This window comes from Vipera berus (assembly GCF_964194415.1).
Source record: "Vipera berus genome assembly, chromosome: 1".
Taxonomy (NCBI): Eukaryota; Metazoa; Chordata; class Lepidosauria; order Squamata; family Viperidae; genus Vipera; species Vipera berus.
This window is the reverse complement of record NC_138202.1, coordinates 20768412-20793208: the sequence shown is the minus strand read 5'-3', so window position 1 is coordinate 20793208 and position 24797 is coordinate 20768412. Positions and strand designations below refer to the sequence as shown.

The following is a 24797-nucleotide window of genomic DNA, read 5'->3' as shown; positions in this document are numbered from 1 at the left end:
CCATTTCCAAAATAAATTTGACAAACAGCCCCCTAAGGAAAAGCTATTGTTCAGAAAAATTACACAATTTGATTTTATTACAAAAAGGCATTTTAAACAAAAAAACTAAACTTACACGTGAAAATTCCAATACAAAATCCATCCTAAGACAGTATGGTTCTAGTAACACACTTCATTTTAGTCACTCGAAGAGAAACCTTATACATTATGCATCCTCATCTGTTAACATTTTCCTAAAAGCTTGCAACCTTGGGTGCTGCAATTGTAAACTGGTAAAACCAAACAGATGCAGGAAAAGGGATGTGGGACTTTGAAAATATTCAAGCACAGTTTACTGCAGAAGAGAAGGAAAGTATTATCTTTTGGCTTGGGTAGTGTCCGAGATTGCTGGGGCAGATTTTGGTATTAATACATGTTAATTTTTGCTAATTAACTTTCCCAATGAATCATCAACACTACTTCATATAATCGTTTGATAATTTTTACTATTGAGAAAGTTAATTGCTAGACTTGAATACAGCAAGATACCAATATGAGTTTGTCACAAGAAAAATGTGAAAATCAACTCATTATACATGCAAAAAGACAAGAATCACGTGACAGTTTGTTTACATTCCTATTTCTTTCTCTTTTTCAAAAGAAAAGCCTTAAGAAAACATTGTGAAATTCCATTTGTCGTTAAATTGTTCTACTCAGGTTGAAGATGACTGATAATATTGTCCATAATTCCATGCATTTGAGTAATTGTACTGAAAGGGAAAAAACAGAAAATTAGTATCCTCTATAGTTAATGCTGTAAACTCCAGTGCTACCTAGTATGAAGCAGCTATCAATTATGAAAATAACTTGAAAACTAGAATTTTCAAGGTGTAAAATACACAAATAGCCCTTTCTTAATTTTGAGATTTGACAACTCGGTTGATAAAGCTGATGTCGGATTTCGGCAGTTCCATTGTTAAGTGAATCCTGTACAGTCACAGCATTCCAGAATTCCCCATTTGTGACCTACTGTCAGTTTCCCCACTGAGTCTGCTTGTTGGAAGATTGCAGATGGCAATCACATGACCTCGGGATACTGCAGCTGTGATGAAGGGCATGCCAGTTGTCAGGTATCCAAATTGCAACCAGAAGGAATGGTTTTAAGTCCCCACTTTCAGAACTGCTGCAACTTTGAAAAGCTGCTGAATGAATGATTGCCGAACAAGGATTACCTCTACTAAGGTATACAGACCCACTCTTGTAGTATTATTAAACTGGAGTACATTTTTAAAATAAAATAATTTCAGTTGGTAGAGACAGGTAGAATTTAAGAATTTAGTCCAAAAACTTCCAGATAAATGATGCTCACCTGATACCAGGCATTGTAGTTGTAGGCTGCCTGATTTGCTTGCATATCTCCATCTGCTACTTGTCCAGACATAAGACCTGCTTCATCACTGTGAATTCGTTTCTCATCTGGTTCTTCACAGCTGCAAGAATAGTTTGTGTCATTTCTTTATGAAGCAAGACCCTTGCACCATTTTTATTTTTTTTCCAATGAGACTATGAGGAAATGCTATACTTCCCTGCAAGCTGAACTTGGCCGTACATTTCCTATCATGTTGTAAATTGTGAAAAGCAGTCACTTTTAATCAAAATTCAGCATTGAAGCCTTTTTCAGGGACCTTCCTCGGATCTTGAGTAGAAAGATGGTGACTGATGGTCGCAGAATGTTGGCAGAACGTTCAAAGTTTCTCCACAGTGTTAGACCATTACTGAGTAATGAATTTTAAACTGAAGACTGGAATTCAATATCCTACACTATTTATTTATTTATTTATTTATTAGTTTTTATAAACCGCCCTTCTCCCGAGGGACTCGGGGCGGTGTACAGAGGAAGGAAGGTATACAGACCGAACAATAAAATAATAAGAAACACTAATGAACACAAACTGGGACCCCAATTAACGTTATCATGCCAGGCCAGCCTGCTGGAATAGGAAAGTTTTTAAGTCGCGACGGAAGGTACGGAGGTCAGGGGCCATCCGGATTTCGGATAAACTTTGTACATTACATATGTCATGCAACATTTAAAACAGACATGTCAAACTTGCAACGTCGCACAACATATGGCATATGCCGGCAGTGGGGTGAATGTGGTTTTCTCATGATGCATGCGGTCCACAGGCTGGCAGTTTGACACCCCTGATTTAAAGTTTTAAATGGATGAATGGGTTAAAACAAACTCCTCAGTTTTCTTCAAGAAAATAGATCGTTATTACCAATTCAGTTGAAGAAATAGCAGGCCTTTTTTTGAGTTGCAGATTTAATCTTAAATAACATCTGCAAAGAGGTCCTGATTATTATTTTTTCCTTCAACAGAATTAAAGATTGTATAGGTAAGGGGCATATTCAATTATTTACTTAAAGTGTCTTTAAAGTGTGAGCTGTTCTAGTCATATCAAATTGTTTACCAATCTGTGATAACATCAAGGAAATAAGTATTCTGGAAATGTGATACAGGTAGTCCTTGACCTAGGACAGGGCACTTAGGCATATCCAAAGTCCCAAGGGACCAACTTAACGGGCTATTTACAATCTACAAAGTTCTGACAGTGCTCCACACCTGTAGTCCACTGACTGCAGTTTGGGTGCATGGCAACCAGGCTGCATTTACAGCTGTTTGCAGTATCCTGCAGTCATACCACATTTTACAGCAGTTTGTCAAAAACCAGCATTTCTAGTTTTCAGCAATGCCACACCATAGCAAACCACTGATTTGCTTTAATGACTGTGGTCATTTGCTTAACGACTGCTGCAAAAAAGTCATAAAATCTAGGTCATGTGACCAACTTGTTTTACAACCGTCACCAAGTTATGACCATGATGGGCAGGCTCCATTGTGGTCTTAACTCAAGGACTACCTGTGCACAATTCCTCTCAATAAATATTTCATTTACATTTAATCAGCTCAAGACATTTAATAACAGTAAGGTTTCAAAAATATAACAGTAAATAACAGCTATATTTCAAAAATCAATCCAGTACTTGTAGCTACTTCTGCTTCATTGACTATGCTAAAGCCTTTGATTGTGTGGATCGTAACAAACTGTGGCAAGTCCTTAAAGAGATAGGTGTACCAGACCATCTTATTTCTCTCTTGAGAAATCTATATGCGGGCCAAGAAGCAACAGTGAGAACTGGACACGGAACCACTGATTGGTTCAAAATTGGGAAAGGAATCCGGCAAGGCTGTATACTGTCGCCTTGCCTATTTAACTTATATGCAGAGCACATCATGAGAAAGGCAGGGCTAGATGAATCAAAAGTTGGAATTAAGATTGCCGGAAGAAATATCAACAACCTAAGATATGCAGATGATACCACTCTAATGGCAGAAAGTGAAGAGGAACTAAAGAGCCTCTTGTTGCGAGTGAAGAAGGAGAGTGCAAAACGTGGGTTTAAACTAAACATTAAGAAAACCAAGATCATGGCATCCGGCCCTCTCAATTCCTGGCAAATAGATGGGGAAGAAATGAAAGTAGTGACAGATTTTATTTTCCTGGGCTCCAAGATCACTGCAGATGGGGACTGTAGCCAAGAAATTAAAAGACACTTGCTCCTCGGGAGGAAAGCCACGGCAAATCTAGACAACACACTAAAAAGCAGAGACATCACCCTGTCAACAAAAGTGCGTATAGTCAAGGCTATGGTCTTCCCAGTTGCAATGTGTGGCTGTGAAAGTTGGACCATAAGAAAGGCTGAGCTCCAAAGAATTGAGGCCTTTGAACTCTGGTGCTGGAGAAGACTCCTGTGAGTCCCTTGGACTGCAAGGCGATCAAACCGGTCAGTCCTAGAGGAGATCAACCCTGACTGCTTTTTAGAAGGCCAGATCCTGAAGCTAAAACTCAAATACTTTGGCCACCTAATGAAAAGGAAGGACTCACTGGAGAAGAGCCTAATGCTGGGAAATTGAGGGCAATAGAAGAAGGGGACGACAGAGAATGAAGCGGCTGGATGGAGTCACTGAAGCAGTAGGCGTGAGCTTAAATGGACTCCAGAAGATGGTAGAGGACAGGAAGGCCTGGAGGAACGTTGTCCATAGGGTCGCGATGGGTCGGACACGACTTCGTAACTAACAACAACACTTGTAGCTAGAATGAAAATATCTGTACCCATTCTCTGCTTTCCTTTTTAAACATTCTTGTTCCTTTAGAAGGGCTTGATGTTCTTCATAAGCATCCAAAAGCCTACGAAAAGGAAAGAAAAAAAGGAAAACCTGAGATTTGTACGACATATTCTGCAACAAACATAACTCCCAACACTGATGTTTTATATACTGCTTTCACTTTCCATCAATATAGCTGGATTTTGAAAGTACTATTATAGTAAGATGGAAAATAAATTTTAAGCTGGAATTTCTGGAGGTATTTATAAAGAATAAGCATGATCACCTTGATCTCTGTTGGCTACAAATGATTCATAAACCCAAAAATCAAAGGCTGTTATCACTAAAAATAAATCTCACTTGTTCACATCAAGGCCAAAATCTTCAAGAAATTCCACTTTGCGCTGAGAAAATATAATCCTCATTTTTATAGGCAACGTTCCATTAATAGCGCTGTCAAAACACAAAATGATGTTCTCCTCATTCTGCTTTAGATCTCCACTGTACTCGATTTCCAACAAATTGAGATACAGTTTTGGATTATCCTGTGGGGGGAGGGGGGGAAACACAATTCAAAGTCAATTTAAGTTCCCATGTATTAAACTCCTGTTATTTGAGAATGGCCTGGTTTGTATTTTAATAGTTAAATAGGTTATGCTTAATCTATAGGTTTCCTCAAATTTATAAATATACATCAGGTAAGAAACTTTGGCAATAAAACTGGAAGCATGATTTAAATCCTGGCTTACTATGTTTTTAAAAACTGGTGTTTTTAAATACTTCTAGGTACTACAACACAGAAATTGACAAAATATATCTAATTACCTTATGTAATTGAGAACTTGGCTGAATTCATAAATCTTATTATTTATTAAATTTCTATGCTGCCCATCTCCCAAAACTCTGGCAGCTCACAAATTTTAAAAAGAAAAAAAACACCCAAAACCAATACAATAAAACAAGGAAAAAAGGATAGTGAAAAACAGGTCACATTTGATACGCAGAAGGGGATTTTAAGGCCCTCCAAAATTACAAGAGAGTGGAAATCTTTACTAGTCTGGGCCATATTTTGTGCTATGTAAAACCAGGGGTAGGTTACAACCATGATTTACAACTTAACTATACAGTCATGGCCGAAATTGTTGGCACCCCAGAAATTTTTCCAGAAAATCAAGTATTTCTCACAGAAAAGTATTGCAGGAACACATGTTTTGCTATACACAGGTTTATTCCCTTTGTGTGTATTGGAACACAACAAAAAAGGGAGGGGAAAAAAGCAAATTGGACATAATGTCAAACAAAACTCCAAAAATGGGCCGGACAAAATTATTGGCACCCTTAACTTAATATTTGGTTGCACACCCTTTGGAAAAAATAACTGAAATCAGTCGCTTCCTATAACCATCAATAAGCTTCTTACACCTCTCACCCAGAATTTTGGACCACTCTTCCTTTGCAAACTGCTCCAGGTCTCTCTTATTGGAAGGGCGCCTTTTCCCAACAGCAATTTTAAGATCTCTCCACAGGTATTCAATGGGATTCAGATCTGGACTCATTGCTGGCCACTTCAGAACTCTCCAGCGCTTTCTTGCCATCCATTTCTGGGTGCTTTTTGACGTATGTTTGGGGTCATTGTCCTGCTGGAAGACCCAAGATCTCGGATGCAAACCCAGCTTTCTGACACTGGGCTCTACAGTGCGACCCAAAATCCTTTGGTAATCCTCAGATTTCATGATGCCTTGCACACATTCAAGGCACCCAGTGCCAGAGGTAGCAAAACAACCCCAAAACATCATTGAACCTCCACCATATTTCACTGTAGGTACTGTGTTCTTTTCTTTGTAGGTCTCATTTCATTTTCGGTAAACAGTAAAATGATGTGCTTTACCAAAAAGCTCTATCCTAGTCTCATCTGCCCACAAGACGTTTTCCCAGACGGATTTTGGCTTACTCAAGTACATTTTGGCAAACTGTAATCTTGCTTTTTTATGTCTCTGTGTCAGCAGTGGGGTCCTCCTGGGTCTCCTGCAATAGCGTTTCATGTCATTTAAATGTTGACGGATAGTTCGCACCGACACTGATGCTCTCTGAGCCTGCAGGACAGCTTGCATTTCTTTGGAACTTGTTTGGGGCTGCTTATCCACCATCCGGACTATCCTGCGTTGCAACCTTTCATCAATTTTTCTCTTCTGTCCACGACCAGGGAGATTCGCTACAGTGCCATGGGTTGTAAACCTCTTGATAATGTTGCGCACTGTAGACAAAGGCAAAGCTAGATCTCTGGAGATGGACTTGTAACCTTTAGATTGTTGATATTTGTCCACAATTTTGGTTCTCAAGTCCTCAGACAGTTCTCTTCTCCTCTTTCTGTTGTCCTTGCTTAGTGTGGCACACACAGACACACAATGGAAAGACTAAGTGAACTTCTCTCCTTTTTATCTGCTTTCAGGTGTGATTTTTATATTGCCCACACCTGTTACTTGCCCCAGGTGAGTTTAAAGGAGCATCACATGCTTGATACAATCTTGTTTACCCACAATTTTGAAAGGGTGCCAATAATTTTGTCCGGCCCATTTTTGGAGTTTTGTTTGATATTATGTCCAATTTGCTTTTTTTCCTCCCTTTTTTGTTGTGTTCCAATACACACAAAGGGAATAAACCTGTGTATAGCAAAACATGTGTTCCTGCAATACTTTTCTGTGAGAAATACTTGCTTTTCTGGAAAAATTTCTGGGGTGCCAACAATTTTGGCCATGACTGTATATAAAAGTGTGGCTTTTCAGTAAACCATGGCTTAGTAAATATGAACTCGGCCTAAGTCTCTAAGTTATGTAAATACATTGGTTATGCTCCTTGTGGAACTGTACATCAAAGTGCCAGGTTTCAAATTACAGCAACAACCTGAGGCCAAAATAATAGGCAGCTTAATAGTAGGAATGTTTCTTCACAGCTGAGCCAATTCTTTGGGAATATGTATCATAACAAGCCCTATCCTATTCCACTGAAGAAATTATCAGCAATTTTGCTATACCTAGAAATTAAATGGCTCAACTCAACAGACTATACTCCAGTAGGAGAAATCATACTATAGCAGAAAGCCTTTGTTCATTATAAATATACACTTGCAAGAACTGATTGATGTCTTGCACCATAATCAAAACATAGTGTTTTAGAACACCCTCCCTTTTTACAACCCCATGGTCCCTATTCAGGGTAAAGTCGAGGCGATTGGATTGAACTGAGCCTTTACTGATGCCCTGCTGCCTATGAGGAGTTTGCATTAAATATTTTTTCTTTGCACCCTAGGAGAGAAAATCTACCTATAACTGAACTCTCAAACTTCTGAGTGGGAGGCGAGCATTTTCACCCCTAAAGCCACATGGCTCTCAATCAAAACATGGTACATACTGAAAATATCAAGCCTTGGAAGCTTATATGTTTTGTCCATACATGGCTACATGTATTGTAGCATCTTAATGGAATCTTGTGGGTTCAACAAAAATCCACGATATTCAACATTCTTCTATAAAGACAAATATCAGAGAATAAATCAATGCCCTCTTCCCTGTGGCCGCTCTTCAAGTATTAGAAGACTGCTATCATGTCTCCCCTAAGCCTTCATTAGGTTAAACATACCTTGTTTCCTTAGCTGTTCATCATATGCTTTAACCTCCAGACCTCTTATCTTTATTGTTTTTCTCTAAACACTTTCTACAGCAAGGGTGTCAAACTGCTGCCCATGGGCCAGTTTCATCATAACGAAGGTGTGCTCACCCCATTGCCGGCAATGTAAAAAGCCGCGATACGTCACAACATATCATGTGACGTGTTTGACACCCGTGTTCTACAGCCTCAGCATCTTTTTTGTATTGTGGTAATTAGAACTGGATGCAGTATTCCTATGGCCTCAATGGTGCCGTATGGAGTGGTACTATCACTTCTCATAATCTTGATGCCATCCCTCTGTTGATGCAGCCTGGAATTGCATTGGCTTTTTTGACAGCTGCAGCACACTGCTGGCTCATACTTAAGCAGTGATCCATCAAAACCCCTCTCACAGTCACTACTGTTGAGCCAGGTATTTCGTATTCTTTGCATTTGGTTTTTCTTGCCTAAATGCAGGACCTTACTTTTCTCATCACATAATCCCGCTCTCCTAGGAACATTTCCTGCTATGTGTATAATTTACATTTTTATCTAGAAAACTGCATTGCTTCAGGTACAGTGATCTACCATTTTTGGCCACATGATACTGCCGAGATATGATATCACTATACTTTCCATGCCAAGTACTTTCTATGCCAGAATAATTTTCTTTGGAAGGGAAACCTAAAATTTAAGGAGAAATGGACCAGCCAAGCAACATCAGGTTAGAGGGACTGTTGTCTCCATACTGCAGCTACGTACATTGCAGTTAAAAGGAATCATCACAGTTGCCAGCTATAATGACTTCCTCCTAAGTTAAGATATATAAATGAAACGTCGGGAAATTACATACCTTGTCTCTATCAATGGCCTCCAAAAGAACTTTCCTGGCTTTTGGAAGACTCTTCTGAATTTTGAACAGGTGTCGAGCAAGTTTTACAGCAAAAAAAGAGGCTTCATAGTTTGATTTGGCATTTTTCACAGCCTCCTGAAGCAGATGTTCAGCTTCTTCCATGTTTCCATGTCTCCGTTCTAAACTAACTCTTCGTAACCGAATCATGGCCAATCCTGAAACATTCTCTTCAAAGATCTTCAGAATTCTTCTGGCTTCATTGATATTCCCTAAAAGTATAGATGGAGAGAATGTGTGGACTTGGAACTGCAAATTGACATGAGCCCATCAAAGTTTAGGCTATTTCTCTATCCCAACATCAAGATTATGCTTTGCCCTTTTGATGAAGAATATTATGTAATGCATATTAGTTAGATTTTCAGCAGTCAAGAATCTCTGCTTCACCGAGCCACAATGGGGTCAGAAAGAAGATACGCAAATTAAGGAAATCATAGGCACTCCAATTTAGCATTAACACAGAACCTCATGTCATTTGTTGAAATTTCAAAAACCTAATTGACAGAAATAGCCTTAATTGAATTTTAAATAGGCAAGTACAGGTAGTCCATGACTTACAACCATTTAATGACCATTCAAAGTTACAACAGCACTGAAAAAAGTGAGTTATGACCGTTTTTTATACAACCATTCCTGTGGCCCACGAGATCAAAATTTGGACACTTGGCAATTGGCATGTATTTATGGTTACAGTGTTTTGGGTCATGTGAACCCCTTTTGTGACCTTCTGACAAGGAAAGTCAATGGGGAAGCAACTGCAGTGACTCACTTAGCAACAATGGTAAGAAAGGTCATAAAATGGTTTCTCAGCAATGGAAATTTAGAGCAATTTGAGCCCACTGTCTCCTCCTCACCTTGCTGTTCTTCAAAAGCAGCCCAGAGCAAGTGCACCATCGGTTTCTTCGAAAGGTGTATCGTGCAGGCCCGGCTGTATACGTGCCTCACCCCTTCAATGCTGTGGTTCTCCATATACTTGGCATACTGCATTTGAAGACAGAGCAGAGACTGAATGATTCCCAGCTTACTCTGGGTTGCTAAATACTTGAGAGAACTGTAAAATTCTTGTGTTTTAAACCCATTCAGCACCTTTATTGAACCATTAGACTAGTTTCTGTAAGGAAGGACGAAGAGAGGCAACGAAGTTGGCATATGCAGCTGTCAAATCTGGTTGCAAGCAGACCATCTCCTAATGCAACAGATATAGTTATACATGAACAACATTCAAACAAGAGTACAGAAGGTTAGTCACTGATCATCAATGTTTGCAAAGAGTAGAACTGGCATAGGAGAAACGCCCCTTACTTTGATCCAGAATTCTTCATAGAGAGCACAGGAGATCACGCAACGCTCAAAAAGAACCACTACTCGTTCATGAGTTCCATTCTCAATCTCAAAGTCCAAATACTCCTTCCAGTTCTTCAGCTGTGTTTTCTCCAGAGGTTTAACATGAAAATAAGGTCGTTTTATCTGAAAATGACATGACATGGGAAGTCATGCAAACACACTGCATTTTACATTGTGTTCATTACAGTTATTAAGAAGCTGAATTATCTCAGCAAACCATACTTATTTTAATCCTAGCTAGTTTGTCATCCTTGAGATCTTTATTCTTTGTTTCTTGTTCCTTTAAACTACCCAGTCCCTGGGAGTCAGGGAGCATATAAATTTAATATTTTTTTAAAAAAAATATTACTTTTATAATCTTATATATTATCCTCAAATAAAACCAGTTTGTTTGTTGGATATATCATATCCAAATATATACAATTTAGATATAGCTTCTAAATTCTAAAAAATAAGGAAGAACAAGAACCAAAACAAAATATTGTGTAAAGTGAGCACTAGGTCCTCAGATATATGTTGTTTTTTACTAGTAGATTGTAAGCATTCACAAGGTGGTCAATTCTAAGAATATAATCAGCTAAGCACTATAAACAGCTTGTAGAGAAGCAAGGAAGTCCCTCAGAAATAAAAAGGTCCATGTAGACAAAACAAAATCATTATGTCTACAGCATTAATCTTTCAGAATATTGTGTACAATGGTAAGAATAAAAACTTAACTACAGAAAAAGAGAAGATCCCTTCTACAAAGACAATAAATGCCCAAATTTCTCTTTATCTTTGTTTTGTGCTTATTCTGCCCTAGCCAAATATTCTGACACACAGTCCGAATTCTCTTCTCCCTTGAATTTGTTCTATGATAACAAAATCCTTATTAGACATAAACAGTTGGGTATTATAAACAAAAAGCAGCATGCAGAGACTCAAATAAATAAAATATGCTTGCTGTGTTGACCTTGGCTTAGTAACTTGGCATACACAGCTGTGAGGATAAAGAGAAAAAATATTGGACATTTAAGGATAGAATTTTTAAAAAAATCAAATATGCAAATAATGAAGTATAACGATTAAGAACATGAACTTGTCTTTACTGTAAAGCCATTGATTAAAACGTGCTGACTGCAAGAAGCTAAAGGGAGTACAAAAGGATTTGGAACCACACCTAGGTTACTCAAAATTATGTATACTATTTATTTGTTCTCACTCGCCCATTCTGAGGGATCAGGCAGACTGCAATGAATCCCATTTAACTGCTAGTTCAAGATGAAACTCCAATTATGTCTTCAAGAAAAAATTATGCAAAAAACTACAGACATAATGCACTTAGAAAAAAGCATACTACTAGTGCTAGAGATGCAAGGGATAACAGAATAAATGTTGGAGGGGTCCTTGGAATTCTTTTAATCCAACCCCTGCTCAAGCAGGATGTTGAAATATCTTAAATGGTGGAGAGCATTTTAAGGGAGAAAAATCACATTGGGCCTTTGTGGCTATATGGAGTCACATATAATAAATTGCAAACATTAGAAAATGAGCAAAGATGTAAGTTTTTCCAACAAAGAAAATTAAACGCTTGAAGTGATACTAAAATAGCTTTTCAGACTTTTCTTTGGCCAATCAAAAATATTCAATGTTTTCACTAAAGTTGGCACTTTTGTTAATAGATATTGTTTTATAAAGCCACAAGCATACAGGTGATAGCTTCCTTTATAAAAAAATGGTAATGTGTTACTATATATCAAGCAAATGGAAGAGTGAAGGCAATGCCCTATCAACTGAATAGCACGGCAATATTATTTTCACTGATGTGTAGAAAAACAGAAATAGAAAAACCTAAAACTCTTTAAAGCTTCTACAAAGCCACTAGCAAGGGGGCAGCCTAATTTCTAGAGGAAGGCATTTTAATAATGCAATACCCTGACAGAAATTGTATGAACCCTCAGCTTCGACAAGATTACTCAAATGAACTTACCCCTTCTTCAAAAGTCCACCGCTTGCTAACTTCATGCTCATTGTGATTGAATATTTCTTGATGAATTTCAATGATTCTGTGACGCATGTTTTCTATTTCGGTGATAAGCTAAACCAAACATTGGGAAGCATTAATACAATTCAGGCAAAGAGGCATTTTTATTAGACATTTCTGAAACAAGTACCTACTCTGGATGGGAATAATAATAATAAAAAAAACTATTCTAGTGGACTGTGAAATATGTATTCCAATAGAACTGCTGGTATACATTACAGTTCCACATGAATAAAAACCCTAAAACTAACAATGACCTTCTAGTCCCACAGCCTTTGTTTATTAAAATACCTGACCACACATAGAATGGAAATACCTATCAACGCACTCTAAGAATCCTAAAGAATGATTAACGATAGTATTGTGCTAGATCAAGCATGCCAAACTCGCGACATCATGTGACGTCGCGTGACATATCGGGACTTTTTCCCCATTGCCGGCAATGGGATGGGTGTGGTTTTGGCATGACGTATCCGGCCCATGGGCCGGCAGTTTGACATGCCTGTGCTAGACCATTTGTCTGTGGCTAAAGTATACTAATAGGTAAACAAAATGTAGTTTCTTTCTTTTGGGTCCTAGTGTGTTATTATAAACGGTAAACCATGGTTTATGGCTTTACAAGTTTGGAAACCCAGCCATATTTAGCTTATTCAATATATCATGTTATTATCCTAGTGCAATATCTGAAACAGATATGCAAAAAGATGGGGAAGATGTTTTGAACTTGAAACAAAACATCAGGTTCAAATCAAAAATTATCCTATGGTTTTACCATAATTAATCCAATAGGAAGAAAGAAAACAGTACAGTAAAATCAGTACACCCTTCCACCACTAATCTTTCCTGTTCCATAAGTGACACATACATGTAGGGAAATGAAACTACATACCTCCACCTAAAGGTACTTGGAAACTTTCAAATAAAAGAACCAAAACCAGGCAATTATTATTAGCTTTACCTCACAGGGTTCTGGTTGTGCGCATGAGTGTGTTAAATACAGCTACCTGAACTAGTTTACCAGAACAATACAACTGTTTAAGACTATTTTCCTGAACTATATCTGCACAAGTGTTTGTAAGTTACTGATGAGTTTCTACATTAATATGTAGAAAAACTGTCAAGCTGCTTAAGATTGTGCACTGCAGCTGGACACCAAAATCATTATATGACATTTCAAAAACATCCAATGAAAAGAATGAAAAACTAAAAGCACCAACTGATTTTAAAGGCAGAAAGACAAAGAACTGGCATAGACAGAATGAATGAGTAAATGCACATACAGTACATTGGTGTTTCTGTACAAACGATTTACTGAATGTAACTTTTAATAGCACTTTCATCAACAACAACAAAATTCCAAACAGCTGACTAAATTATAAAAAACTGCTAGCACCAGAGAAATTGTCTACTGTACATTCCAAACTGCAAGCTTAATCAAAAATGCTGATTGCTTACTTTAGCAGGGTCAGTAATATCTTCAATCCCAGAAGGTTGGTTATCTCCAGGTGGTTCATCCTCCACATTATGACTATTGGCGGTAGAAGCAAGTTCTCTACGCAGTTGAATGAATTGTTCAGTAGAAAGAAGGTCTCGAGGCACATTATTCTGGACATGCTCTTTGAACCTGTAATATATCAACAAAAACAAGGAGTAGAAAATCTTACTATTTTATGTTCACTTCTACATAATTCAAGGTGAAATATTAGCTATTCCAAGCTTACTACATACACTCCTGAAGCACATACACAGTTGTGAACAGGTAAAGATAAAGCAGGTCAAACTTATACCTAAGTGAAACAGTTCTGAAAACATTCAATCTCACGATTTTTTTTTAAATTATGAATGTAATCGAGTTTGCATCTTCCAGATTACAAAGGCTTATTTCTTCTACCTTCTACATAATGAAGTAGCTGGACTCATTAGGTATTTCAACTGTAGGCAACCAAACAAGTTAGTAGGAGCCACTAGTTTAACATGAATGCCTTGGAGTTCCAAGAATATAAAATGAATTAAAATGGATAAAGAAAAACATAATGATCTTTAAATCAGAAAACATTAAAAAAGGTTACTCACAAGACTGAGTTTATCATTGGTTTCTGCGTATAACTTTATAACAACTTCTCCCAAATGAAGCTATGATGGGTTGAATTATAATTCTAACTTTCCTCAACTGGTATAGCGACTGCAGTACACCATTTTAGGGAAAGCTGCAGCTGCACAACTGGCCAACTAGAAATATTCTAGAAATCTAACACATATATCTTCTTTAACAGACTGGCAAATTTAACTTATTAAATTTACATATACAATGTAAGTTTTATTAATTAATAATGAACTATGTGGGATAGATCTAGTGTAATATCCATGTATCTTATGAGATTATTCCTTCCTTCCTCGTTCTCCCTGATTTTCCAACAAAATCTCAAATCTATTAAGAACATTTTGGGGGAAGAGTGGAATGCAAGGGTGCTTAGAAAAGCCAGGAGTTCATTTCAACAATATATTGGTAGACAAATATAGTTGGAAATAACACTCTTATCAGTCCTTCAGATCCTTCTATACAGTCCAAGAACAACTTAACCCTCTACAGGTCAGGGCAACCCGAGACCCTATATACTTTCTCATGTAATCTACTTCAAATACCACCCAAACCTACTCCCAGTGCCACTGCAATCTCATTAGATAAATGGATGCATAACCTCTTTGGGTGCCTTTTCAGCAATACTATCAACTTCTCAAGAGCTTGCCCAACAATTGATGTGCAGGCTGCTGGGAGTAAATTCCATTAGAAACTAAAACACATGAGATTAATAAATTTTTATGCTCTTTCTTTGGCAGAATGGGGTATTTTGTACCTGTTTATCACACATAAAATACTCAATACTTAAGTGGTCCTGGATTAACACCACATCCTATACCCAAGAGACAAAAGCCTTAGATAGTAACTTAACTGTTCTTAAGACTGTTTTGGTAAGAGTAGTAAAACAGTAGTGTTTTTAAAATGGTTAGGATAATACTTCAGTGTGAAAACACAGCTTATTACAGCTTCTTTATTATATTTTTATTCTGCCTATTATATAATTGGCCCACAGTTCAAGGAGGTGAACATATCTAAAACTTTTATAATCCCCACAACAACCTTGAGAGGTAGATTGGCCTAAGAGAGATGTTCAGTTCAGGAAAAAACTACAGAACAACATTGTGGAATCTGGTTCTCCTTGCAATGTTGCAAAAATATGACTGGAGAGAAGTTCAAAAACACTCAGGAAAGGAATTCTGCCTTGATCTGTCGGTCAGATTACATTACCATGTAATTGTAAAGATGTACCATACAATTATACTAACAGAAGAATACTACCCAACAGTTATAATCCTTATACCAGGGCTTTTCAACTGGTGGTACACATACCACCTGTGGTAGTTTGGCATGTGGCAGGTGGTACGCGACCATCCTAGAGAAGTGTAGCAGGAGAGCAGAATGAGCCAAAGCGACCCAAGCCTGAGGGAGAGGCAGCCACAGGACTGTCTGGGCTCCGCAGAAGCCCCAAAAGACAGCAGGGCTCCAGCTGATTGGCGCTTCCAGAAGCAGCAGGGAGCTGGAGGTGAACTGAAGAAAAAGGGGGGCAGAGGAGAGGACATAAAAGGAGGCAGTTTTGGCGCTAAAGTGGGAAAAAAAAGACATCAGGGAAAGAGAAGGGAACAGAGAAAAAGCTGTGGAAGGAGAGCTCAGCAGGCAGGGAGGAAACAGGGACACAGAAAAGCAGCAGCTATTGCTGGAAGAAAAGGTCCCCTGGTTCATTTTCTCCAGCCAGGAGAATGCAATCAGAGCTGATGAAATGAAAAGCCGAGAGACGAGCATGTTGGAAAGGAGGTTGGTTTATTTATTTCTGGATCAGCTGGCAGCTTGATTGGGTTACCATAAGGATTTTTCTGCAGTTTTTACAGCATTTTGTAATGCAGAGGTTCGGTTTGTGTGCTTTGGTTATTGGAATAACCAAAGGCTAGCAATGAGTCCAAAGTGTTGACTTCTGTAATTAGTTTTACCCCCTTATCTTGAGTCTGTCTATGGCTTTTAGAAAGTTTTCTTTGAAGGTAAACAGGCTGAATTTAAGGCTAAAGCTTTTCCCAATTGCCAGACCCTTTCAGTCTCGGATTGCAACATTGTGACACATGACATGCCCGAGGCAGCTTAAAGAAAAATAACTGGAGTTTAGTGTTTATTCTGGGAGCCCTTTGTGAGCCTTTCTTGCTTTGCCCTTGATTCCTGTGTCTTTAAGGGTACAGGGAAGGGATGGGGGGGGGTGCAGGGAGGAAGAAGAGAAGGAGAGAAGAAGAAGGGCTGACCAGCCAGCTGGTAGTGGTGGTGCATATTAATAAATATGGATAAATTCATCATACATTTGTCAGTGCAAAGGAAAAGTGCCACCGAAGAAATTAAAACTGGTACTTTTTTCTTTTTTTCTAGTTTGTAACATTTTATTAGATTATAGAATAAAATACAAAAATACAGAAGCAAATAGTAGAACACAATGGGGAGGGGGAAAAGGGGGGAAAGTGAGGGGGAGAAGGGAAAAAGAACAGACTTCCTCTGTTGCAGTAGAAGGAAGCATTAACATTGAACCTGAACTTTTTACTTTTCCATAATATTATACACTAGACATTTCTATAACAACTAATGAATCTAATCAGTAAAACTCAAAATTCCCCCCCACACACACACTTTTTTTAGTCACCAGTGGTGGTACTCAAATATTGTCAAGTGCTAAAAGTGGTACAATCTGTGAAAAGGTTGAAAAGCCCTGCCTTATACCTTTGGAAGTGATGACTATACAACTGTGTTGGAATCCCAAGAATGCGATCAAATATAGTAGTCACTGCTCGCAGGTTGCCTTCCTCATTTTCCCAATTGATATACATTTCCCAGAGTTTGTCTGAGCGGAAATCTGTCCCTGCAGCAAGCACTGCATGTTCATATGTCCTAGATTGTAAACATAATCAAGGAAGTTTTTCATTAGCACAAAATATAATCACATAATAAATTAGCAATATTTCATTTAGAAAAGAATGAAGCAAGCCACTGAGACATGATTTTTGAGAATTTAACAGAGAATATCTTTTAGATATTTAAAGCGGAATACAATATATAGTACAGCATTGTTTGTGACTGGAAAATTGGCAGTCTTACAACAAATAGCTTTCCTTAAATTAATTTCTGTCAGTATTGTGGAACTTCTTTCAGGCCCAAATAGGATATCACTGGCAAGCATGGATATGAATTATAATCTGATATATTAGACTGTTACTTATTTGTTTTATAAAAACACATATACCATGCATAGGATTTTTATTCACATGTATGTATGTACGTATGTATGTATGTGCATGTATATATTCAAAACTCCTATCTGGCCTTTAGTAAACTAGTAAACAAGTATACTTCAACCTTATACATCATCAGTTTCTTAAGACCGTGCTATAAATGGCATTTCTAATTTCAAGCTTCTATAAGAGGGAAGCAATGTGCTTCTCCTTCAGGCCGAATAATAAGGTGTGTTTTCATATGATCAAGTACAGCCTTAAGTACAATTCCACTATGCATGATATACACACATTAAGATTCTTTTCAACCAACTTACCCTCTAATGGTCCCAACAGTTTCTCCATCACTGGAATCCAGTGTCTCTTTGAGGAAATTTATATAATGAATCCAGAGATCAACACTAAGAGGTATCGCCTGAAGTCCTCTCCGATACACCTACAAAGAGAACACTAAATAGCTATTCTTTGAACCTTTAGGTAGATTACATGAGAGAGGCAACACTGTGTTCTCTGGTGAACCTTATGAAATACTAATGTACTGGAATTTTGTTTAAATAATCTACCATTACCATTTGGGTGGAGGTTGGCTAGAACATGGCAATGCTCTGATCTCCACGTGCGGAGTCTTGATCTTCAAAGCGCAGCAGTCCCTGCATCTGACCAGGCTGTGTGGGCAGGCTTTAGGGTACAGATCATAGGGCACAGACCCTTTAGAGCATCAATGTCAGCGTCTGACCAAAAATGCAATAAGATGTAGCAATGGTGACCAGAAAAACCAACCACAGCGTTTGAATTTTGTGAAATAATAAATGTATAATGTAAGTGACAGAAAAGCCCTGCCCTACTTGTTAAGCTGCAGTGTAATGCAGACGCTTGCACTGCAAAGCTTGACAAACTGTAGTAGAGGTTTAACGCACCTGCCAACAAAGAGAGAAGATATTAGCTCCAAAGGCCATAAGGAGTGACAAGTGTAAATAGAAAACCCTGTATGAAAGTGGCAGGTACTGGCAGCCAAAGAATGTCTTGCAGTGCAGTGGTTTGGTCATCATTTGGCTCACAGAACCCAAGAGCAACAGCTGCATAACTCTATATACATACCTCATCTGCCTGCTTCATGTTACTGTGCCGCTTCTCAAGGTCTGCATACTTCTTCCAATAGCCATAACAATAAGGGTAATGTGTGAAAAAACTGTCAAAGGCTTTCCTTGCAGCTGGTAAATGGTTCTGGGGGGAAAGTATACAGTACAGGATTTAGTAGTTTTAGACTACCTAGTAATTGGAGAGGGAAAAAAACCTAATTTGTACATCATCTGCCTTAATAATAGAATCAAATTATAAATCTCAAGGAAATGACTACAAAATCTACTTAAATATCAACAGCCCAAGATCCAAAGCACTATTACAGGTAGTCCTTGGCTTATGACGATTAGGACCAGAACCTCAGTTGTTGAGCATTCAGTTGTTAAGCTAGATACCCATGTAACTGTTTCATTCAACAACCATAACCCTGACAGCTGTGAAATGGCCACGCAGGTCATAAAGCAGAGCAAAAGGGCTACGTGCTGAAGGAGGGTAAGCAGTCCCTCCATATGTGTAAGGAAATTCCTGTGCTGGAGAAATAAAGCTTGGAATCTTCAGGATCCCAAGCTTCATTTCTCCAGCTTGCCTTGGGAGTTCCCCTACCCTCTGTGAGTTGAAAGGAATTTCTCTGGTGGGATGCAGAAAAGAAACTTAGATCGGAGATCTAAGCTTCATTTCTGTACCTTGCAGAAGGATGTCATCTGCCTACCATGCGCAAAAAGAGAACTCCTCCGATGGGGTGCAAATGAATCTTAAATCATGAAGATCTTAAGGTCCTTTCTGCACTCCACCAGACAACTTCCTTTCCGTGCACGGAGGAGAGCTGACATCATTCAGTAGAGTAGAAAAGAAGCTTAAATCTTGAAGATCTAAAATCCCTTCCTTCACCCCACTGGAGGAGTTCCTTTCTGTGTGTGGAGGACAGACTTGAAATCTGTTCATGGGGTGCAGAAAAGCAGCTTAAAACCATGAAGATTAAAGTTTAGATCTTCATGATTTAAACTTCTTTTTCTGCATCCCACAAAAGGATATCAGTTCTCCTCCAGGCATGGAGGGGCAACTCTTTTGGTGAGAGGCAAAAATAAAGTTTATATCATAAAGATTCCAAGCTCCATTTATGCGCCTCAGTAGAGTTCTTTTCTATAGACACAGGAGAGCCCCATAGGGTACAAAAAGGAAACTTAGATCTTCATGGTGTTCATTGAGTGGAGAACTGCAAATAGTCCTTTACAAGATTGAGGGGTGCTTGGTTAAAAGTGGGAACAGGATGCCAAGGCCTGAAATGCAGTCATGTGGTGGTGGGGGAGAAGGTGATGCTGTTGACACATCTGATGATGACTGGAAGTGTTTTACAGGCTGTAAAGCAACATTTCTGAAGTCATTGTATCTAAATAAATGACACTCATTTTACCAGTTGTAAATCAAAGACTACCTGTCTTACATTTTCTCTGAAGGAATCTTTGTTATCAGCAACCAGATTAAATTGGTTCAATTAAGGTAAAATTAGACAAATTTATTTTAACGAGTCATACTGCCCACTACTTTGATAATTTTCTTATTTTTGGAGAATATGGGATTGATTGGATCACCCAATCAATCAAGAATTATCTGCTATCCACAGGCAAGGCTTTAAATTGCTCTTCTAGATTCCACATGGTTCATCCAAACTACAATAAAGCCTCTATTATATTAATTAGGAAAGGAAGGAATATTTGGTATTGCCTATTGTCCAATAAATACTAAAGAATTTGTATCATTTGAATTTTTCATAAGAGCATTACATAAATAGGTACAACTGACATGACTCACATTATTTGCATAAAGTCTTTATACGTATCACCCCAGTTATCATAACATTAAGGAAATGTTAATATAAATTTAAATGCCTCGCTTGGTCTGTGAATGCAAAGGACTAGTCTGCAATTCCTGAGACGTCTGTACAGAAATTCTGAAGTTTGCTAAATATGGAATAGGTTAGATCAGGTTTTCACTGTTTTAAAATATACATGACAATATTCCATTAGTCCCAAATATTAAACAGACAGCTTTATTGTCTTATTTTCACATATGTAATAAAGAGGATTTAGCAGCTTAAAACTTTCTTAAGCAAATTAAACAAATGTGTATCAAAAAAGACCTTGAAACTTCAATGGATAAATTAGCTTCTTGGGATTCATAAAATACATTGTAGCTGTGCTCCAAATTCCTATACTTTTGCATTCTGTGCCAAATTCTTTTTTAAAATCCATAAAAATCTTAAAATTTTGTGCATATTTCTAAAACTATATTTTTTTCATTCCAAAACAATTCACAAAAAACAGCATGCAATTCTTCAAGGACAGCGATTGTTTAAGTTAACATATGCATCTCTAACACCTACATACAGAAACATCCTCCCTTCATACATATGGGGATATTTTAATTCCTTTTTGCCAGTTACAAATGAATAAGCCACTGAAATCCAACAGAATGGAGGACCAGGGACTTAATACATATATCCTAAGGGCCACAGGCAGTTATACTGTCCACTCCACATTTAATGGTCCATTCACTACTATCTTTCCTTTCTCCAAGCTTCTAGATTACCTTGCCCACATCATTATTATTGTCATTACCACTGCTGCTGCCACTCCCACATTCCGATTCTTTGCTATTATAGACATTAACTCTTTGCTTTCCAAACCAGTTTTCCTACACACTTTAATAAACTGAAAGAGCTACAGCCACTGCCCTTATTTCACCTGTAAAAGAGAAGAAAACTGCTGCTCTAGGACCGTTCTTCATCTTCTCTATACAAACAATCTATCACAAGAATTTTTGGATGAATACTCAGAATAATTTTCAGAGTGCTGAAACATTCACTCACAATGTAGGTGAGGAAGAAATCATATACTAAAGGAATCTTCTGCAGAAATGATGGGAAGAAGAAAATCAATATTTGGAAGTTGAATAGCCCTCGGATGTGTATTCATTTTCCTCTCAATTCACCCATTTCTTACATGTGGCACACAGAGCATTTTACAATTCTGAATGTGATTCTCCGTCTAAGACAAAACAACCACCCATGTTCAATAAGGAAGCCTATTTTCGATAAATATATTCTTCTTCTGAACTATAACTCAGAAGCATAAAAAAGTCAATTAATTTGTTTGAATATATTTTGCATGTTTTAATTCTTAATCTCTTTCATGAAGTATTAACATGACTTTCCTGAACTTGAGGGATGATATAATAGCTAGAATCATGAAATTTCAAATTTATACATTCATGTATTGGACAGCAGGGGGAAAAACACTACCCACTGGCCCAAAATATATAATTACTTACCTCTTGTTCTACATATTGAAGGAGGTAAACCCAACCTGTAAAATCTTGTGGGTTAGTTTCAACTACTTTCCAAAACTTGTCAAAGTCAGCAGGGAATGAATTTTCAGGATCAGAAGTCTTTACAGTTTCTGTATCCGGTATTTCAATGTCCTGAACAGTCTCTTCCTGGGAATTGGCAGCAGGAGAATTGTCAGGGGACTGCTCCATCTCCATGACACTCATGATCTCTGTGCTAAAGTCAGCAGGCTGCTCATTCTTGGCCTCAGTGTCCTTACCCATGTTCTCACTTTTCAAGCTGCTGTTGTCTTCTATATGTTCTGAACTCTGCATAGCGACTGATACCTTTTTATCTTTATGAAGTAGTCTGTAAATGAGAAAATGATTAGCATCAGTACTGTCTGCTGATTTTTCATTAAACAATACAGGCACCTGACTTTTTTAAATAAATGTAACATTTGATGGGAGTTAAAATAAGTTAGATGAATTAAAACTGAATGAATGAGTCAAGTCTTTCTAACATATAGACTGAAAGCAAAGTATAAGGAAAATATCAGAGTAAAAACCATTTTCCAGCCCATTTAAGCCTAACTAAACTACTCTGATTAATAAGTGACTAAAATTCTCACTGGAGTAAACAATAATGAATAATTAACATGTTACTTTAGCATACCTCTGTCATGCACAAATTACAAGAAAAATGAACATATTTGTATTTCATAACCTAAAATAGCCAAATAAAGTGCTACACTAATATATCTGGCAGTACTGTTTTCATTTCCCATTAATCTCTACCTCAGAATTCCAACAAAAAACAAATATTTTCATCTAAGCATCACCTTCTCTATTCTCAATTACCAGTCAAAACAAATAAATAAATAATGATTTGGGTCCTGTTTCCTCACCATCCTAGTCTCAACTGAAACAATTCCAAAAAATTCAGCTGAATGGGAGAGGCAGGTGGCAACTGAGCCTGTTGCACAAGAGATAACTTACTCATTCAAATCATTAGCAAAGATGCAAAAGGGCAAATCAGCTAACCTAATCTACAATTAAAAAGTGGCAAGAAGCTCAATCACATCTCATTCCTAAAGTTCATGCATCCGCTCTGATAATCCCTAAATAGTATAAAAAGGCTCAAGGGAAGCATTACCTGCTAAATTTAGTCAAGTTGGAACTACCTGATAGACTCTGATGTGGTATCCTCCCACAATGCTTCTGAATTCGTTGGTACTAGTTAACAACTATAATCAAGATCTTTCTAGATAACAAACAGAGCAGTCTTTAATTGGGATAATAGAATTATCCAACACTGGAAGTTTTTAAGAAGAGACTGGACAGCCATTTGTCTGAAATGGTATAGGGTTTCCTGCCTGAGCAGGGGGTTGGACTAGATGACCTCCAAGGTCCCTTCCAAATTATTATTATTATTATTATTATTATTATTATTATTATTATTATTATTATTATCTAAATTCCCAAAGTCATTCTGTAGGAAATGGACTTTAAGTGTAATACTTTTAGAACACAAAGAAACCCAAAAGCTTTTGAACATGTTTCCAGAGAGGTATTTAGGACTCTTTCAGCTTCTCTACATGTTCAAAAGCTTTTGGGTTTCTTTGTGTGCTAAAAGTATTACTTAAAATTGCACCTAGAAGCCGATATGAGGTGTAGAGAGCAAGAAAGAAGGCACAGTAAATGAATAATATAACTTTCTTCCAGCTACTTCTCACTTTCTTTAAATCCCTTCTCAAAGCCGATTTTTTTCACGAAGTCTTTCAAAACGCTTAGTTCCTATAAGGCATTTTAGGCATCTGCAGTTGAAAAGCCCCCTTAATTCTCCATATCGTTTCCTTTTTAGTGGCAAACCCACTGGCCATGACGCCCGTTCTCTTGTATCGCTTACTGTACTCTGACCGTTGAAAATTTACCAAGTCAGGTTTAGAAAAAAGAAAGTTATGTATTTGGCCCCTGATTAAGGAAGAGCAACGCAAGCGAACGCGGGCATAATGACGCCTTTCTCTCATGCCCTAAACCAGCTTTTCCCAAGCCCCTTTCTAAGCGTTGAGAGATTACAGCCCAAAGCCACATGGCTGGAGATCACCCGTGTTCAACACACACCGAAAGCGCCAATTTGGGCAAAGCAATCCTAGTTAAGAGAAATAAGGCAAGGGAGAAACTGAAGCTTCGCTGGTCATTCTGTTCCGGGGCCGAGGAGAAAGCAAGCTTTAGAGCAGGGGTCTTCAAACTTGGCCCTTTTATGACTTGTGGACTTCAACTCCCAGAATTCCTCAGCCAGCAAAGCTGGCTGAGGAATTCTGGGAGTTGAAGTCCACAAGTCATAAAAGGGCCAAGTTTGAAGACCCCTGCTTTAGAGTCTCCCGCCCTCCGGGTAACGACGCCAGAGCCAGCAAATTCCTTCCTTGGGATTTACGCTGTTCCTTCCACAAAGAGAAAAAAAGCTGCTTCCCTCTCACTTGCGCGTGCGCGCGCGCTTGGTACCCCCCCCCGGCACGCGCGCGCACGCCTTCGACCACCGGAGGAGGGGAGGGGGGATACAGAGCCGCCTCAGGCCGCGTCAAGCTCGAGGAAAGTGGGGAAAGAAACCCAACGATGGAGGGAAAATCACGGGGCGTGGGTCGGAAGGCGCGGCTTCACCTCTTCTTTCCTAGCTGCCAACCGCCTCGCCTCAGAGAGCGTGGATGGCGAAGCGGTTTCCTTCCCCCCCCTTTCTTTTTAACCTTTCTTCAGACCTCTAACGCGCACACGAGGAGGCTTCTCGTTCTTTCGCCCGTTTCTCTACAGACCTGGCGCGTGTTCTCTGCCATCGGTCCCGCCCGCTCAGCCGTCGACGTGACTCTCTGAGCGGCCTCCGGTCTGCCCGCCGTCCGAATGAGCGTACTACGCAGGTGCGCCAGATTCAAGGCCTCTTTTTTGGGGGCCCAATCTGACTTGCGCCGCCGGCGGGAAGAAAGAGGCGCATGCGTGGTGGGGCCCAACCGGAG

At 38.6% G+C, this 24797-nt stretch overlaps 1 protein-coding gene across 2 annotated transcripts; it reads right to left on the bottom strand.

Moving 5' to 3' along the window:
• Positions 1-44: 44 nt before the first annotated feature.
• On the bottom strand, positions 45-24796 carry PRPF39 (pre-mRNA processing factor 39). Of its 2 annotated transcripts, XM_081331764.1 has the most exons (14): positions 24600-24796; positions 21796-22159; positions 18487-18612; positions 17706-17824; positions 16880-17047; positions 13525-13693; positions 12016-12123; positions 10005-10169; positions 9557-9683; positions 8646-8914; positions 4508-4692; positions 4155-4229; positions 1349-1469; positions 45-749 (listed from the first exon to the last, which is right to left on the bottom strand). In XM_081331764.1, exons 2-14 carry the CDS (start codon positions 22123-22125, stop codon positions 693-695), a joined length of 2019 nt encoding a protein of 672 aa, XP_081187890.1. In that variant the 5' UTR covers positions 22126-22159; positions 24600-24796; the 3' UTR covers positions 45-692. The 2 variants fall into 2 exon arrangements, with proteins under 2 accessions (XP_081187890.1, XP_081187891.1); XM_081331765.1 differs by lacking the exons at positions 45-749; positions 1349-1469; positions 4155-4229 and adding an exon at positions 7556-7670 and having other exon boundaries at positions 4507-4692.
• Position 24797: the final 1 nt, after the last annotated feature.

What these genes read in the sequence shown, in the direction of transcription:
- PRPF39 (XM_081331764.1), bottom strand. Translation starts at nt 22,125, where the DNA reads ATGCAGAGTTCAGAACATATAGAAGACAACAGCAGCTTGAAAAGTGAG. An exon ending in TGCTTTTGAAGAACAGCAAG is followed by an intron (nt 8,915 to 9,556) that starts GTGAGGAGGAGA and finishes CTATACTTTTAG; the next exon opens with GGAATATCAATGAAGCCAGA. An exon ending in AGGCCATTGATAGAGACAAG is followed by an intron (nt 4,693 to 8,645) that starts GTATGTAATTTC and finishes CTCCCCCCACAG; the next exon opens with GATAATCCAAAACTGTATCT.